At 37.2% G+C, this 19538-nt stretch overlaps 2 protein-coding genes across 2 annotated transcripts in view; both read right to left on the reverse strand.

The window, feature by feature from the left end:
• ACBD6 (acyl-CoA binding domain containing 6) overlaps positions 1 to 19538 on the reverse strand; it is a 218702-nt gene that overhangs the window by 75005 nt on the left and 124159 nt on the right.
• LOC123846133 (calcyclin-binding protein-like) lies at positions 14741 to 16380 on the reverse strand. Its single transcript, XM_045877237.3, has one exon. The coding sequence runs from the start codon at positions 16344 to 16346 to the stop codon at positions 15879 to 15881; it is 468 nt and encodes a 155-aa protein (XP_045733193.1). The 5' UTR covers positions 16347 to 16380; the 3' UTR covers positions 14741 to 15878.

A 19538-nucleotide genomic window follows, 5' to 3' on the forward strand; every position in this document is an offset into this window, starting at 1 on the left:
TTCCCCAAGTTCTTGCTTTATTATTCTGGTATGCACATGAACTTATGGAAAATATGTGAATTCCAAAATGAACAAAGGGCAGAAACTATAGAAACACACTGAAAAATGACCTCATGTTGGACAGCCTTGTTTATTCTTTTTTTTAAAATTTTTTTATTAACACATATAATGTATTATTTGTTTCAGGGGTAAAGGGCTGTGATTCATCAGTCTTACACAATTCACAGCACTCACCACAGCACATACCCACCCCAATGTCCATCACCCAGCCACCCCATCCCTCCCACCCCTCTCCACTCCAGCAACCCTCAGTTTGTTTCCTGAGAGTAAGAGTCTTACAGTTTGTCTCCCTCTCTGGTTTTGTCTTGTTTCATTTTCCACCCCCCTTCCCCTATGATCCTCCGCCTTGTTTCTCAAAATCCTCATCTCAGTGAGATCATATGATACTTATCTTCCTCTGATTGACTTATTTCACTTAGCATAATACCTCTAGTTCCATCCATGTCATTGCAAATCAGCCTTGTTTATTCTGTTTAAAAATATATTCTCTAGGGGTGCCTGGGTAGCACCCTTCGTTAAGCATCCAACTCTTGGTTTCAGCTCAGGTCATGATCTCAGGGTTGTGAGAATGAGCCCCAAATTGAGCTCCATGCTCAGCAGGGAGTCTGCTGAAGATCCTTTCCCCCTCCATCTCCCTTCCCTTTTGTGTGCTCTCTCTCTCTCTCTCTCTCAAATAAATAAATAAATAAATTCTTAAAAATATATATATATCTTTTCTAAAAAGCTTTGATGTCTTCACTTTGTTTTGATAAACTAACTGAAATTTTACCAGTCAGGATCATTTGTTAGTGGAAAACTTGGATTTGACTCTTGATGTTATAGCTGTCTGACTGATTATATGGAAAAAATTCCTTTTAAGGATTATAATAAGAAAAAAAAAGACCAAATATGTAGACATAGCTTGCACAATAATCTAAAAAAATCACAAGTGCTCAGCCCACAGGATTATATCTAAATTTGCATCCATCCTTTAAAAATCTAGGAATTGAAAACAGTTGTTAGTGATTCATCATAGCAATGAATTAGTTTAATCTGATGATTTTATCCTAACTCCTACTTAAGATAGATGGCTAGATGGCACCACAGAACTGGCAGGTGAATATAGACAAGCCTGGCACTACAGAATTAAATGCAGACATTTTATAAATTTGAGATTCTCATCATCCCAATAGCGCCATCCCCAACTCACCTACTAAGTCATAACTTCTGGAATTGAGGTTTATTTTTAAAAAGATCTATAGTTGATTCTGGTGATCCAGGTTTGGGAACTTCTGGGATATACAAAGTGAGCTCAGCAACTTCATAAAGCAAGGAACGCTGGATAAAACACTATGGTCAGAGAGGTGGGGCTTTGAGAGTCAATCACTAAAGTTGAGGATTGATTTGTATATAAGAAACCACCAGAGGTTCTTGATCACAGAATCATTTAGATACTGAAGAAGCATTTAGATAATGATATTTAAGGAAGACTAATGTATCAATTTTATAGAGGATCAAAAAGTCCCTTTAATAAGTTGCCACAATAATACACTCATGAAGGAATGGTAATTCAGACCATATGATTGTCAATGGAAATGAAATTTATACTATATAGCTCTCCATACCTTACCCAGGCAACAACTGTAGATCTCAAGAGTTTACCTTCCCACAGTCAGATGGTAGTTAAGCCTGAGTGGCAATAATGTTAGTAAACAATGAGTGGAATGCCAAAGGTTTATACTAATTAAGCCATTATTATTACTATGGATAAACAATAATATAATGCATAAAGAAGCCAAGCTTTGACAACTAAGTAGAAATTAAAAGTATGAGCAGAATGGGACAGAGAGAAACCTTTTCTAGTAACACAGTAGCCTAATGGTTTTATTACATTGTTCTTTTTCGTGGTTACTTTTTATTATGAAAATAACATATGTAGAGAAAAGCAGAGACCTATTATTCATATTTAATAACTGTTAACATTCTGCCATATTTTTTCTTTTTTGTTGATGCAGGTTAAAGAAATATGGATGACATGACATCTTGTCCCTAAATATATCAGCCTGGTCCTTAACTTTTACAGTTATATACAAATCAAGGCAACATGGGCTTGTGTTACATTCCTTCCCCAAAGCAATTTATACACTCTTTTTGAATTACTGATGGAAAAGTTAGATAACAGACTTCGCAAATCCTCTGGATCTTAACCGGCAGTGTGACAGAAACTCCTTTAAAAAAAATGTGTCATTAAGGAATGTTCATTTGATAACAACAAAGAGAAGTCACTTGGAGTTTCACACATAGTGCTTCCAGAAGACTTTCAAGAGTTCTTGAGAGTATCACTGCTTTCCAAGGGTCATGGGTGTGGATTGAACATCACAAGAACCATGGCATGCTCAAGACTTTGCCCTTAACAGAACCAAGACCCCTGGCCACTGTCAGATAATCTGTCACTATAAGCTACTTGTATCCAAGCCAGATATTTATTGCTATTGATCTGCCTGGTCCTAGCAAAAGACTTTTGTTCTCCCAGACCAGGACTTTGACCTCAATTAAGTTATGAATTTCAATCCAATAGACTGCTCCACTTACCCTACTGCTCTCCCCGACTGGATTAATTAGAATTAGCTAGGCCGAGAGTCACCCCAAGCTCCTCATGGATCATGTTATTTTAATAATAAATAAAAGAATAGCAGCAATGTACAAGAAGTATTTTGAAAGATTGCTCATCTAGGAACATCATTCAGAACCTGCCAATATCAATTTCTCTGACTTTGATTACCTCATTTACTTTTTATTTCTTTTCATTCATTGGCGTTTCCCTTTTATTTCAGCTTTCTAAACATGTTCTTTGCATTTAAAAGTCAAAGTACTTGCCATTTTAGCACTTTGGTTCTATTTTAGGGTTTCATTAGAGAGTAACTCATCAAAGCAATCATTTGCAAGAACGTAACTTAAAAACATTTATAATCTCAGAGCATCAAGAAAAAAAACATTCCATCATCTAAGAAAAGCACTAGTCTTTAGCTAAATGCACTTTTCCTACAGCTGGTTAAAGCAAAAAAAGCAGGCAAATCAGAATGTCACCAAGAAGGCAATATCCAAAGTTGCAAAGAATAAGAATGTACAAATATATTTGTTTTTAATCCATAATCCACTGGGACAGAGTACATATTGGCCAATGAGAACTTTAAATCATGTTGATAGCAACAATAATCAGTGGGATCAGAATTTGCTAAATACACTGTTCTAACTTCATGATTTACCACCTAAACATAAAAAATTATTTGAAAATGTAAATAATATTATATAAGAATGTTCACATTCTGGGATGAGTATTTGGTATTTGATACTGAAATTGTAAGATTTTTAGAATGTATAAAGAGAATCCTAAAAACTCTATACATTTTCAATTGATGTTTTTGATATAGCAAAAACCCTTTTATTACTTCTTTGATTACTGAAATTTTGAGTTTTGATTAGCTTGAGGGAAAGATAGAAAGATTTAATTAGAATGTCTAAGTCTAGCAGTAATTTCAATATTAAAAGCAATAAAAATTATAGCACAAACTCTGCCCTCAAAATGCTGAGAATTCCATGTATATTTGGAAGGTATATTCTGAGGACAAAAGGATATGCCATATATAACATTATAAGTCAGTGATTTATCAAGCGTTAGTAATAGAAGTGTTCTTATCAAATAATCTTGTAGGAAAGAAATAGGCACACATGAAAGTGACTGCTGCAATGAAAAATAAAACAACTGTATTTTTTAAAAGTACAGCTATTGGATTTAATATCCATGCCTCCCTTCTCTCTCATTACCACATACACACTCACTTGGGTTCTATAGATTATGTAAAACTTCATTCATTTTAGAGAAGAGTTTTCTGTTTTCCCATGGAAAGGTTCTAAACTCAAGCACTAGCAAACATTTCTTCTTCAGCACCCAAAACATATCAGTAATCTAGTAAGAAAACAAAACTGGTATGAGGACTGGACTTCTTACAATGTGTGAGAGAATCAAGGATAAAAGAAATAATTTGAGAGCTAAGGCTATTTTCATAATGAGCCACTCAGCAGGAAAAGATCAAATGACAAAATGTATTGTGCTTTGGCAAAGAGCGTCTGTTTTCACACCTGACTTTCATTAAGTTGCATATTCTTAAGTGGGATTAGAGCAATTCTCTAGCAAATCATACAGGTGATTTAACACATTAGCCCAGACTTTTCAAATGACCCTTAATTAGGGTCACAAGGACAATATGTGAGGGAAATCAGGAAAATTTAACATATTTACAACTTCCCTTACAGTTGAAATATTTGAAATGTAGACAATGACTTAACATCATAAAACTAGTATAGGAACTACATTAAGTAATCAGAAATCTAAAAATCTCAAACATTATTTGAAAAACATAAATACTAGACAGATTATAGCAGCAGAAAAGATTAAATATTTAAGAATAAATTTAGCAAGAAATGCTCAAATCCTATGTAAGGAAAAATTCTAAATACTCCTGGAAAGATGCAAAAGTAGACTCGATCAAATGGAAAGACATCTCCTATACCTGCACAGGATGACTCAATATTATGAATACATCAGTTCTCCCTAATCTATAAATTCAATATAATCTCATTAAAAACACCAACAAGCTATTTTATGAAGTTACATAAACTGGTATTAAAGTTCATGTAAAACAAACAAAAGAATATGTAGAATAGCCAGGAAAACATTTAAAAAGAAAAACTATGAGGGAGGAATAGCTGTTCCAGACATCAATACCTACTATGAGGCCTCTTTATCAAATCACGTAGGATTGGTTAGTGAATAGACAAAGAGACTAGATGAATACATGATAAAACCCAGAATCAGACCCAAACACATACGGAAATTTTGTACATGACAAAGGTGGCACCTCGGGTCACTGGGGGATGGCCTTGTAAATAAATGATGCTAACACAACTGGGAAGCCATTTGGGAAAAGACAAAATTGGGCTCCTATCTCACACCATACATGTAGGGATCTGAATGTAAAACATGAAACCATACATGTACCAGGAGACAACACAGGTGAATTCCTCTTTAACCTTGGTGTAAGAAAAAGCTTACCATGACTAAAAATCCAGAGGCAATAAAAAGGCTGATAAATTTGACTACATAACAATTAAATTTTAGGGCGCCTGGGTGGCTCAGTCATTAAGCGTCTGCCTTCGGCTCAGGTCATGATCCCGGGGTCCTGGGATCGAGCCCCGCGTTGGGCTCCCTGCTCCGCGGGAAGCCTGCTTCTCCCTCTCCCACTCCCCCCTGCTTATGTTCCCTCTCTTGCTTTGTCTCTCTCTGTCAAATAAATAAATAAAATCGGGTGCCTGGGTGGCTCAGTTGGTTAAGCGACTGCCTTCGGCTCAGGTCGTGATCCTGGAGTCCTGGGATCGAGTCCCGCATCGGGCTCCCTGCTCGGCAGGGAGTCTGCTTCTCCCTCTGACCCTCCCCCCTCTCATGCTCTCTGTCTCTCATTCTCTCTCTCTCAAAATAAATAAATAAAATCTTAAAAAATAAATAAAATCTTTAAAAAAAATTAAATTTTATATGGCAAAAGATACTATAAAAAAAGTGAAAAGAAAACTGAAAAAGCTGGGGGAAAATCTGCAACATACTCATATCATACAATGACTAACTCAACTGAAGAGACAACATTAATAACTAAAGCCTAACTTTATTCAAACACAGGCACTGACAACTACATTATTTAATGATTAACAGTGATTTTAAGACATATCTCAATTTCAAAATGTTAAAATGTTAAAAAAAGTCATCTTAGAATTGACTTAATGTGATGTAACTAGTTAGTTTAATGTTATTCTAACAACAATGCCATGGCTTCAAGGTCCTTGGTCACTATAATAATTCTGAGATTCAAATTTTAGTTCTTATGATTTATAACCTCTAGATACATGTCAACTATATATATATATACACACATAAATATATTTATTTATTTGTAAATGGGTTTACAAATGTATAAAAGAATTTAAGAATTTGAAAAATAAGTATTTTTAGTAAGTTTACAAAAAAAAGATATACACCTATGTCATTTACTAGTATACTCTATTTTTGCTTAAACATCTCAACTTTTAAGTCTAATTTAAATATTTACTTTAATACTGAATGTCCAGGAATAGTGTTTACATATAAAATAAAGGTAGTAAAAGGGAGCAGGCAAGCCTTTTTTTCCCATTTTCTAGGGAAGACTTTTTTTTTTTTTTTTTAAGATTTTATTTATTTATTTGACAGAGAGAGACGCAGCGAGAGCAGGAACACAAGCAGGGGGAGTGGGAGAGGGAGAAGCAGGCTTCCCGCTGAGCAGGGAGCCCAATGTGGGACTCGATCCCAGGACCCTGGGATCATGACCTGAGCTGAAGGCAGATGCTTAACGACTGAGCCACCCAGGCGCCCCTAAGGGAAGACTTTTTAAAGGCAAACAAAAAAAGAAAAGATTAATACATGTCTTCTAAAATTAGAAAATGAGATACTCAGTGATATTTACATATTTGAATACTGAAAGAGAGGGAGGTAAGATAAATCTAAACTACTTCCCCTTGAGAGAAAAATTATTGAAAAACTGAAAGAATATCTTTTTTCCCCCTCATTAAACTTTTGTTTAAATGGGCCTCAAAATTCTGTGATAGTTTTTTGGTCAAGTTGTTTCCATTAAAAAGTACTGATTTTAAAAACTAACAACTTAAAACTGCCACACAAACACAAAAATCTAAATGGTCCAAAAAACATTCTTCTTTCCTTCTGAAGGTTTCACAATGCATTGTTATCATTAACCAGTCTTTTACTATTAAACTTAAATGGCCAATTGACACAAACAGTTCTGAGACTGTTCTTCCACCGCTGATTAAGACTGGGGTGGCAGGGGGCACCTGGGTGGCTCAGTTGGTTAAGTGACTGCCTTCAGCTCCGGTCATGATCTCAGGGTTCTGGGATCGAGCCCCGCATCGGGCTCCCTGTTCGGTGGGAAGCCTGCTTCTCTCTTTCCTACTCCCCCTGCTTGTGTTCCCTCTCTCGCTGTGCCTCTACCTCTCTCTGTCAAATAAATAAATAAAAATCTTAAAAAAAAAAAAAAAAAAGACTGGGGTGGCAGGTATTGGGGATAATATTCATTTAGCCTTCTCAGCTTTCTTGCCAGACTTGGTGGCCTTGCCTGCTCCAGCTGCCTTCTTGTCCAAAAAAAAAAAGAAAGAATATCTTAAGTGACTATACAGCTTTACTGAAAACAAGAAATTTCCTTGAAATCTTGTTTTATCTAAGTAATGTGTGTACATCTTATATCCTATTCTACAATTATATATCTATGTTTGTTTACCTATAAAATGATTTTTAGAGCTACTTCCAAGTTAAATTATTTGTATTCCCCAAATCTTCAAGGAAAATGGATACTCTGGAAAGATGCACCATATTCATCTTATGGTTTCTCATATATTCTTTTTTATTAAATTTTTAATTTTTTTTCACTTTCTTAAAGATTTATTTATTTGAGAGAGAGAGAGAGGACAAACAGGGTTACGGGCAGAGGGAGAGGCAGAGAGAGAGACAGAGGGAGAAGCAGACTCCCCACTGAGCATGGAGCCCGACTCAGGGCTCAATCCCTCATGACCTGAACCAGAGTCAGACACGTAACCAACTGAGCCACCCAGGCACTCTGGTTTCTCACATATTCTTGCATATATCATGTATTCCACTGCTGCCAGGGCTATAAGGCCCTCAGTTTGATAAGCTATTAAAAAAAAACAATAAAAAACTTTAAAACAATTGAATATGGAAAAATGTCCATTGTATATAATATTAACTGAAAAAGAAGTACAGAAACCACATGTATGGCTGTTTTTTGGTTCCCAGTAAGATGTAAGAAGATATAATAATTTTCTTAATGCAACAATTAAAAAAAGTTAGGTAAATTGAAAAATTGTATTTATAAAGAGTCACGGAAGCAAAAGGACTGAATGAACTAAATCAGAGAGCTACTCAGAGAACAGGTTCTCAAAAAAAAAAAAAAAAGAGAGAACAAGCTCTCTCCTGATGCTTCCTGACCTAGGGGTATTTGCTGATTCTGTGTAAAGGCTAAGGATTGAGAGTGGCTCAAGTAAAATGATGACGCTGGGGAAAATAAAATCAGCAAAACTTTTGGAGGTTGTTTGGGGTTGGCTCAACAATTGAAAAATTTCAGAAGTCCCAAATACAAAGTGCTATTTCCCCACATGGTTTAATTTCTGAATCAGGGGTTGTGTGGGAAATCAGAGTTTCTAAAAGAATACACAGGAATCTGTTATCTTGCAATATTTGAGAGAGACAGTCCTTCTTGAGGAAGAGGCCTACCTCAAACAACAAATCTCAGGGTAAACACATTTGCCAAAATTTGGAAGCAGTGTGAGATAGGAAGCTGGAGAAAAAAGCTCAAAGCAGAAAGAACCAGACTGAGTCTTCATCAGTCTTTCAAAGCAGGGAGGCAGAGACCCATAGGCTCACAAGCAAAAGCCCTAAAAAGTCTCCCCCAGATATGTAAGAAAACAGAAGTATAACTAGAGCTATAACACAGCAACAACCTAGCTTAATTCCTCATTGGCCTGAGGTGATCAGCCCCTCAATCAATATATCTGACAGAGGATCAGGGTTGCCCTCTCTTGGGGGAAAATAACACTGACTTCATTCTCTATTCTTCTTTATACACAATGCGCAACATACCATAAAAAAATTACGAGATACAGCTCTTCCTCTTCTTTTATTGAATAGTTCAGTTTTAAAACCATAGGTAAGGCTGAATGAAGTAGGTATCCATGGGAGTGGAAGGGAAGAGAAGAGGGAGGAGGCATGGTGTAGAGCAAGGTATTAGAGACTAACTAGGATGAAGAGGGTGTCCACTGGGAGTGGTAGCAGCCCAATGTGAGGTGTCAGGGCTCATGCAAGATGAGGAAGATGTCCAGACAGAAAGATGGTCTGGTACAAAGTATCAGAGTCCAAGTAGAGTGAAGAAGCTATCCCTACAAAAGGTTGGCAAGGTATTGGATGTTGAAGCCTAAGCTGCCTGAGGAAGGCACTCCTATGGGAAAGTAACCCATCTCAGAGGAGTCAGTGGCCAAGAGGTGTGAGGATGGCATCCTCCAGCAAAGTGTGTGAGCAAGCTGTCAGAACTTCAGTATGATGAAGGCATCCATGCAGGAGAGGGGGTGACAACAGCAGTGAGAAACTGGTTACACACTGGGAGATTGATCAAGTAAGTAAATATGATAATGAGAGCCAGGCTTCTCTCTGTCAGAGAAAAAAAGTTACAAATATAGAAAAATTAAATGAATCTTGTGGTATTCACCTGGAAGTAGAGGTACTGGTGTGAACTTATGGTAAACACATACACAGCACACAAAGTAAAATGAACACAGATATTAATGTGTGTGTGTATGCGTGTATGTCAGGAGATCTGGGAAGAGTGATAGCCCAACAGCAATGAGCACACCTATTACTCAGATCTTGGTTTCTAAATACCATTCTCTACTAAATGAACCACAGCTCTCTGGAGAAACTGCTGTTTCCATGGCTGGGAAAGGGAAAAGTTCAAGGTGAACTGGAGTTCTTGTTACGCCAGAAAGTGTGAAAATTCTCAAAGAATTATGGGCATATGTCAAAAAGACACAGGAGCCAGACTGAACAGCTCCCACTGGACAAACCTGGAGTAATTTGAGCATAAATTTAAATAATGATAACAGTATATTATAATATTAAATAAAATAGGGAACTATGAATCCAAACTGATGTAAATAAAAGCATGAATTGAAGTTTTGATGAGGACAGGATATTTTTATATCTCCAAGTATCTTTCCAACAAAACAGTAATGAATTACAAAGGGACAAAAGTAATTTTACTATGAAGAATCTTGGCAGACACCACCTTAACGAAGTGATCAAAATAAACATCAGTAATAGGGCAAATTGAAAGTATGTGCTATCAGATAGGTTCCAATAAGAACACAGTATCACTTCTACAACATCCCTCTAGAGATGCATAACATAAATATAATCAGGAGGAAACATCAGACAAACTCTAAATGAGAAACAGTCTAGAAAGTAATTGGTCTGTAATTTTTAAAGCTATCAAATTCATAAAGGTCAAGGAGAAACTGTGTAATTGTTCCAGACTAAAGGAAATCTTTAGGCTCTTTTCAACATGATAGTTAAATGCAATGTGTGATTCTAAACTGAAGCCTTTTGTTATAAAAGACCCTCTAGGGGGACACGTGGGTGGCTTAGTTGGTTGAGCCTCTGACTCCTGGTTTTGGCTCAGGTCATGATCTCAGGATCCTGGGATCAAGCCCTGAGTCAGTTTCCATGCTCACTGGGAGTCTGCTTGTCTCCCTCTCTCTCTGCCCCTCTCCATGCTCGTGTTCTCTAAAATAGAATGAATAAACCTTAAAAAAAAAAAAAAAAAAAAAGACCCTCAAGGGCCAACTGGCAAAATCTGAGTGATGTATGAAGATTAGATGACAGTAATATACAGTGATAATATCCTGATTGGGATAGTTGAATTATGGTTATATAGTAGAATATCCTTGTTTGTGTAGGGGTGATAGGGCATAATGCTGGCAAAATACTCTTCTAGTTCGAGGTTTAAGGTTTAAACACACTCTTGTTTGTATAAATTTAGATTGTTTCAAATTTAAAAAAATTTATTGAGATATGTGGACAAGCGGGAAATTGTGATCCATAAACAATAAAGAAGAAAGAGCCAAAAGCAGCAGCCTCAAAGATGATTCAGCTATTTAAATTAAGAAAAAAGAACTTTAAAAAGATTACTGCAAATACATGAAAGAAAATAGAACAAAAGATGAAAAATTTCAACATAAAAAGGGACTAGGTAAAGTTAATCAAATGGTCATTCTGGAACTGAAAAATCACAATGTTTGTAATTAAGAACTTAATGCAATTAAGAACTTAACAGAAGAAGATAAAATTATCAAAGGCAAAGATGGGTCAACAAAAATTATCCAAACTGGAGCACTTAGAGAATATAAATATATAAATAATATTTAAAAAAAAATAAAAGAGAATATATGATTTTTAGAATACATGCCAAATGGTCTAAAATATGAGAAACTGTACTTCCAGATAAGAGAATGGAGGAGAAGCAATATCTGAAGACATCACAATGAAAAATTTTGCAAAATCAAGAAAAGGTATGTCAAAAGGTTCAGTGGACCCCAAGCAGAGTTAAACAACAACACCCACTTAGTCACTCCTGGAAAATGATAAATATTGGGAAAATCTTAAATGCTGTCAGACCAAAAGACATCATCCTCAGGGTAAGAACAGTAAGACTTACAGCTAACTTCTAAGAAGAAAATATGAGATCTAGAAGAAGACGGAATGACAGCTCTAAAGGGCAGAAAGAATAAAGTGGCCAACATAGAATTCTCTATCAAGCAAAATTATCTTTTTAAACAATAAATGAAATAGACATACTCAGGGAACTAAAGCTGAGGTTACCCATCATTAGAAGTCAATATTATAAGAAATATTGAAGTAAGTACTTCAGACAAAAGAAAAATGATACCAGATGAAATCAGGAAACTGCAAGAAGGAATAAAAAAGCATCATTTATGTGCATAAAGATAAAAGACTATTGACTGTTCAATGCCAAAACAGTATCCTATGAGGTCTGTAGCAAATACAGAAGTAAAAATGTATCACAGTTATAGTAACATAAGCAGAAAGAAAAATAAACAGAATTGTACCATTTTAAGATTTTTACATAGTTCAGGAGAAGACAAAAGCATTAATTTAAGGCAGACTGTAATAAGGTACTATTTTGTAACTCCTATCACAACCACTAAAAGAATAATCATAAAAGGAATAGCAAATACCCATTAAAGAAGGCAAAATGAAATAATAAAAAAATACTTGATAAATACAGAAAAAATTGGGAAAGGAAAAGCAGAAAAACAAAAAGCAGGTGAAACAGAAAACAAACAGAAAGATGGCAAAATTAAATGGAATAATACAACTAATTACATTAAATGTAAATAAATTAAACTTTGTCATTAAAAGATAAAGATCCAAATAAAAACCAAGACCTAACTACATGCTATTTACAAGAAACACACTTTAAATATAAAGACATAGTGCTAATAGACTGAATTATGTTCCCCTCAAATTTGTTAAGTTGAAGCCCTTCCCCCCAGTGTGACTGTACTTGGAGGCAAGGCCTTTAAGGTGGTAATTAAGGTTAAATGAGGTCATTGGAGTAGGGCCTTGATCCAACAGGGCTGTTGTCCTATTAGAAGCAGAGGAGACACCAGACACCTCTCTGTGAGCACACAGAAGAAAGGCCATGTGAGGACAAGTGAGAAGGCAGCTGTCTGCAAGCCACTACAAGAGGTCCCACCAGAAATCGACCCTGTCAGCCCTCTGCTCTTAGACTTGAAGCCTCCAGAGCCGTGAGAAAATGTCTGCTGTTTATCCATCTGTGGTATTTTGTCATGGCAGCCCAAGCAAACTAATACAGAAATAGAGTAAAATTTAAAGGATAGAAAAAAATATATAAGGCAAACACTATCCAAAGAAAAACTGATGTGGGGCACCTGGGTGGCTCAGTCGTTAAGTGTCTGCCTTTGGCTTGGGTCATGATCCCAGGGTCCTGGGATCTAGCCCCACATCGGGCTCCCTACTCAGCAGGAAGCCTGCTTCTCCCTCTCCCACTCCCCTTGCTTGTGTTCCCTCTCTCACTGTCCCTCTCTGTCAAATAAATAAATAAAATCTTAAAAAAAAAAAAGAAAAAGAAAAATTAATGTAACTATATCACTGAACAAAGTACATTTTAAGACACTAAAAATTAATAGATTTTAAAATAGCCATTTCTCAGTGATAAAAGGGTCAATTCAACAAGATCTTAGATTTGTATCTAATAACATAGTTTGAAGGTATATAAAAAGGAACATAACTAAAAGAAAAAATAAATAAATCATAATTGGAGATTTTAAGACAATTCTCTCAGTAACTGAGACCCCTATCTTATACCACACACAAAAATCAATTCAAAATAGAGTAATGACCTGAAACCACAAAACTACTAGAAGAAAACATGGGGGGTAAGCTCCTTAACATTGGTCTTGTCAATGTGTTCCACTATTATTTTTGTTATTGTAAGGACTGATATTTCCATGTTCTTTAATTTTGGAGCTGAAACTAGAAATGCTCCCCTGTCCCAATGTAATTGTCTTAAATATTTCTTATGGATCAGTAGGATATTTAACATCAGATGATGTAAAATTTTTGATTTGGTGGTCAAGTGTAATTTTTAAAAATCGAGTAAAGGACAGTATATTATTTTTACCCCTATTTTCATCCATTCTACTGTTGTTTCTCTTTCTTCTTTATGTCACAAGTTCCCTCCTGTTACCATTTCCTTTCTCTTTAACGAACTTCCATTTAGCCATTCTTTTAGAGTAGATCTGTGGGTGACAAATGCTCTGCATTTTTCTTCATTTGAGAATGTCTTTATTTCACCTTTATTCCTGAAAGATATTTTCACTGGCTATAGAATTAAGAGTTGACAGCTTTTCTTTCAGCACCTGAAAAATGTGGTGCCACATCCTTATGGCCTCCATGAAAAACCATCTGAATCATTGTTTCCCTATAGAAATAATGTATTCTTTCCTACTAGCTGCTTTCAATGTTTTCTCTTTAATTTTTGAAAGTCTGATTTTGACATATTCAGCATAGAATTTTTCAGATTTATCTGTTTTGGGTTTGTTCAGCTTCTTTAATCTATAATGCCGTTCATCAAATTGGGATGTTTTCCGCATTATTTCTTTGAATATTTTTCAGCTTCACAGTTTTTCTCCTCCTTCTGGGACTCAGATGACAAAAAACTAAATCTGTAATTGTCACACAGGTCCTGCAAGCTCTGTTGATTTCTGTTCCATCTATCTTCTCTTAGTTTTCCAAAATAGATAATTTCTACTGATCTGACTTCAAGTTCACGGATTCTTTTCTCTGTCATCTCCATTATGGTATTGAGCCCACCCACTGAATTTTTATTTCAGTTATTGTGTCTTCAGTTCTATAATTTTCATTTAGTTCTTTTTTATATCTTCTATTCTTTTGCTTAGGAATAAATTTAGCAAAAGAAGTGTAAGACTTATAAATGGAAAACTACAAAACATCATTGAAAGACATTAAACAAGCCCTAAATAAATGAAAGGACATTTCATGGATGAGATGATTTAATATTTTAAAATGGCACCACTCCCCAATTTGATCTACAGATTCAATGCAATCCCTATAAAAATCTCAGCTGCCGGGGCGCCTGGGTGGCTCAGACAGCTAAGCGTCTGCCCTCGGCTCAGGTCATGATCCCAGGGTCCTGGGATCGAGCCCCGCATCGGGCTCCCTGCTCAGTGGGGAGTCTGCTTCTCCCCCTCCCTGAGCTTCTCCCCCTGCTTATTCTCTCTCTCTCTCTCTGTCTCTATCTCTGTGTCTTGAATGAATAAATTTAAAAAATCTTAAAAAAAAAAAAATCAGCTGGGGCGCCTGGGTGGCTCAGTTGGTTAAGCGACTGCCTTCGGCTCAGGTCATGATCCTGGAGTCCCTGGATCGAGTCCCGCATCGGGCTCCCTGCTCGGCAGGGAGTCTGCTTCTCCCTCTGACCCTCCCCACTCTCATGTGCTCTCTCTCATTCTCTCTCTCTCAAATAAATAAATAAAATCTTTAAAAAAAAACAGCAAAACAAAAACAAAAACAAAACTCAGCTGCCTTTTGTTTTGCAGAAATAAGTAAACTGATTCTAAAATTCACGTGGAAATCCAAGGGCCCAGAATAGCAAAAATAACCTTGAAAAAAAAAAAGAACAAAGTCAGAGAGTTCACACTTCTCAGTTTCAAAACATACTACACAAAGCCATAGTAATCAAGAACCAAGAAAATCAGAACTTGAATGAGCAAAGGCAATCAATATACACCAAACACCAAGGTGACTCACATGTTAGGATTATCTGACAAGGATTTTAAAGTAGTCATAAAATATTTCAATAAGGAGTTATGAGCATTCTTTTTTTTAATGCAAAAATACAGGTTTTATTTTTACTTATTCTTACAATGGTGGGAGCTGGTATCAGGAACTTATAGGCAAATATCAGGAACTTATAGGCAAACAACTTTTGTTTTCTACCTCTTAGCTGAACAAAAATATGCACAATGTCGCATTATCATTAGGCAAGACTTGCTTTTTTACATTTCACACAAGAATACAATATTATCCTTTTTTGAACAAAATGCCCAGATTACTAAGGAAACCATTTTGGAGGCAGTGTTTAATAAGCATATTTTATTTAAATGAATCCTCCAGGAGGAAATGGGAGCATTCACTGCCTTTACTTAGAAGAAGGCTATGTAAGCAGTTATCTGTCAAATTTATCTGTGCAGCTCACCAACATTTCCTCATAGGAAACATCAATATTTCCACATTGGGGGCACCTGGGTGGCTCAGTCGTTAAGCGTCTACCTTCGGCTCAGATCATGATCCCAGAGTCCTGGGATCGAGCCCCGCATCAGGCTCCCTGCTCCGCCGGAAGCCTGCTTCTCCCTCTCCCGCTCCCCCTGCTTGTGTTCTCTCTCTCGCTGTCTATCAAATAAATAAATAAAATCTTTAAAAAAAAACACACATTTCCACATCACAGTTCCCAAAATGACTTTAAAGTCTTAAAATTCTGTGTCTTCTTTGGCTTTCTTCTCTCGATTCCACCCAGGCTTTATTATATGGTTCGCTTCATGTCATCATCTCCATCTTCCTAAACTTTCTTTAGAACATTCATCAATCCCTCACTAGGATCTGTTTCAGTGTCACAGGAGGGTTTTTCTTTCTCTTTGCATTCTTTTTCAACCTGAGTCAGGTAGTCCCACCGTGTGTTTTCTGCTTTCTTTCTACATAAGATAAGAACTGTATCTGTCTTAACTTTTTTTGAACTGCCTTCCACAGAGATGGGTTTTATGAGATTGTTCACAATCATGGAGTAACTCTTCCCATTTAGATTCTTTACCAAAAGATCAAATGACCTCTCTGTGAAATGCACCTGCACATTCTCGGTGGGGACCTGATGAACTCCAGTTAAGGTAATGTAGATTTTCACAAATTTATCTGACTGATCCCATCCGTAATGACTGATTTTCACTGTGTATCCTGTTGTAATAGGAGCAACCACAGCACCTGGCTTTTCACTGTCAAGAAGTTCTGCTTTTCTCTTTGATTTCTGCTGCATCTTGTTCTTTTTTTTTTTTTTAAAGATTTTATTTATTTATTTGAGACAGAGAGAATGAGATAGAGAGAGCATGAGAGGGAGGAGGGTCAGAGGGAGAAGCAGACTCCCTGCCGAGCAGGGAGCCCGATGCGGGACTCGATCCAGGGACTCCAGGATCATGACCTGAGCCGAAGGCAGTTGCTTAACCAACTGAGCCACCCAGGCGCCCATGCTGCATCTTGTTCTTGATTTCTATCTCAATCTTGGATTTTTCAGCTGTAAGGGCATCATGTACTCTTTTTCTAGTGGCCTTCTCCAGCAGCACCTTCCCCTCTTCTAAATCTTTCTGTAGCTATTCCAAAGCTGAAGCCATGGTCGGGCTGATTGGGCAAGACCCGAGCTGCAGACACGCAGGGAAGAGAACAGGAAACACTGCACCAAACGCGCTTACCCAGATGCAGGCCCCAACTGCACGAGTCGCAGCGCCCCAAGCCTGCGCGCACACCCGACCTGGTGCGAGACCCGGCCTGCCTCCCACACGCAGTGCCTCTGGGAGGTATGAGCATTCTTGAAATAAGTGAGGAAAACAGAAAATCTCAGCAAAGGAATAAATTTAACAAAAGAAGTGTACTGGCATAAGGGTAGACATATGAATCAACGGAAAAGAACTGAGAAATCTAGAAATCAACCCTCACATTTATGGTCAAATGATTTCTGGTAAGGGTCTTACAACAATTCAGTGGGGGGAAAGGAATGGTCTTTTCAACCAATGACAGTGAAACAATATCCACATGTAAAAGAATAAAGTTGGACCTCTACCTCACATCATACACCTCTCAAAATTAATCAAAAACCTAAATGTAACACTCTTAGAAGAAAAAGGCTTAGGGCACCTGGGTGGTTCGGTTGCTAAGCGTCTGCCTTCGGCTCAGGTCATGATCCCAGGGTCCTGGGATCAAGCCCCGCATCAGGCTCCCTGCTCCATGGGAAGCCTGCTTCTCCCTCTCCCCCTCCCTCTGCTTGTGTTCCCTCTCTCGCTGTCTCTCTCTCTCAAATAAATAAAACCTTCAAAAAAAAAAAAAAAAGGCTTGGGGCGCCTGGGTGGCTCGGTCGTTAAGCGTCTGCATTCGGCTCAGGTCATGATGCCAGGGTCCTGGGATCGAGCCCCACATCGGGCTCCCTGCTCGGTGGGAAGCCTGTTTCTCCCTCTCCCACTCCCCCTGCTTGTGTTCCTTCTCTCACTGTGTCTTTCTCTGTCAAATAAATAAATAAAAATCTTAAAAAAAAAAAAAAGGCTTAATCACTATGATCTCTGATTAAACAACAGTTTCTAAGAAATGACATCGAAAACACAAACAAAATAAAAACTAGATATATTGGGCTTCATCAAAATTAAAACTTTTTGTGTTTCAAAGGATACTATTATGCCAGTAAAAAGACAATCCATTGAATGGAAGAACATATTTACAAGTCATACCTGATAAGGGGCTTGTATTCATAATACATAATAAATCTCACAACTCAATAATAAAGAGACAACCAAATTCTTAAAATGGGGACAGAGATGTTTTTTTTTTCTTTTTTCCCATATGGATTTTTAAAATTTAAATTCAATTAGTCAACATATACTACATCATTTGTTTCAGATGTAGTGTTCAATGATTAATCAGTTGCATATAACACCCACTGCTCATCACGTCATGTGCCCTCCTTAATGCCCATCACCCAGTTACCCCATCTCCCCACCCAACTTCCCCTTCTGCAACCCTCAGTTTGTTTCCCAGAGTCAAGAGTCTCTCATGGTTTGTCTCCCTCTGTGATTTCTTCCCAGTTTTCCCTCCCTTCCCTTCCCCTAGACATAGTTAATATTAATCTGCTCTAGCTGTTTGAGGTACAGAGACCACCTATGGAATTAGGTGAATCCACAAAACTAACCTAGTCCCTTTTCTTTGGGGGTCCTTCTGAATGATGGCTAGAGAATTTAGGGAGATTAAAAGAAAAGTGCCAAAAACAAAAAAAAGGTCTGATTCAGGCAGTTACTTCATTTATCCCACTACTAATACCATCACCTAAGCAAAGTCCCCAACCTACTCCCTTTTACCCACACCCTTCAGGCTTCTGTTATGACATATTTTCCCTTTGAGGTCACCATTATCGGTCCTTTCAAAGCTGATTTCACCCAGATTAATATCTCAGACAGAAGAGAGGATGGCAACAAGAACACAAATGATGATTTACCTTAAAAAGGCTGGCCCTGAGTCCATTATATCCCTCAACAGATTTTGCTTCTAAAAAACCTTATTATGCTTTCTACGGCCTTTCCCCCCTTCCCAATTAAAAAAAAGTGGGCACAGGGTGCCTGGGTGGCTTAGTTGGTTAAGCGACTGCCTTCGGCTCAGGTCATGATTCCAGGGTCCTGGGATCGAGTCCCACATCGGGCTCCCGGCTCAGCGGGAAGCCTGCTTCTCCCTCTCCCACTCCCCCTGCTTGTGTTCCTGCTCTCTCTGTCTCTGTCAAATAAATAAATAAATAAAAATCTTAAAAAAAAAAAAAAAGTGGGCACAGGATCTGAAAAGACATTTACCTTTCAAAGAACATACAAAAGTGGCCAATAAGCACAGGAAAAGATCCTCAACATCATTAACAATTAGGACAATGAAAATCAAAACCACAATGAAATACACTAAAATGGCTGTTGACAAAGATGTGAAAAACTGGAACTCTCACACATTGCTGGTGGGAATGTAAAATGGGGCAGCCTCTTTGAAAAACTGTAAGTAGTTCCTCAAAAGGTTCAAATGAGAGTTACCAAATGATCCAGCAATTCTACTCCTATGTATATCCCCAAGAGAAATGAAAATATATGTGTATATGCCCATGTAAAATGTTTATAGCCACTTTATTCATAATAGCCACTCTTCATTAAACTGAAGAGCAAAAAATCAAAAAACTAAATGTCCATCAACAGGAGAATAGATAAGTTGTGGTATAGGCATGCATACAATAAAAAAAATACAGCAATAAAGGAACAAATGATATATGTAACAAGATGGATATATGTTATATTAAGCATATGTTATATTGAGCATAATAAAACTGATCCAAAATAATATATATGTTACAAATATTTGAATTTCAAGAAGAGGTAGAATTAATTGATGGCAATAAAAGTCAGAATAGTAAAGGCTATTAATGAGGTGCAATAAAAAATGG

This window comes from Mirounga angustirostris, unplaced genomic scaffold (assembly GCF_029215605.1).
Source record: "Mirounga angustirostris isolate CCGP_5_RB_7025 unplaced genomic scaffold, mMirAng1.0.hap1 SCAF_6, whole genome shotgun sequence".
Classification (NCBI taxonomy): domain Eukaryota; kingdom Metazoa; phylum Chordata; class Mammalia; order Carnivora; family Phocidae; genus Mirounga; species Mirounga angustirostris.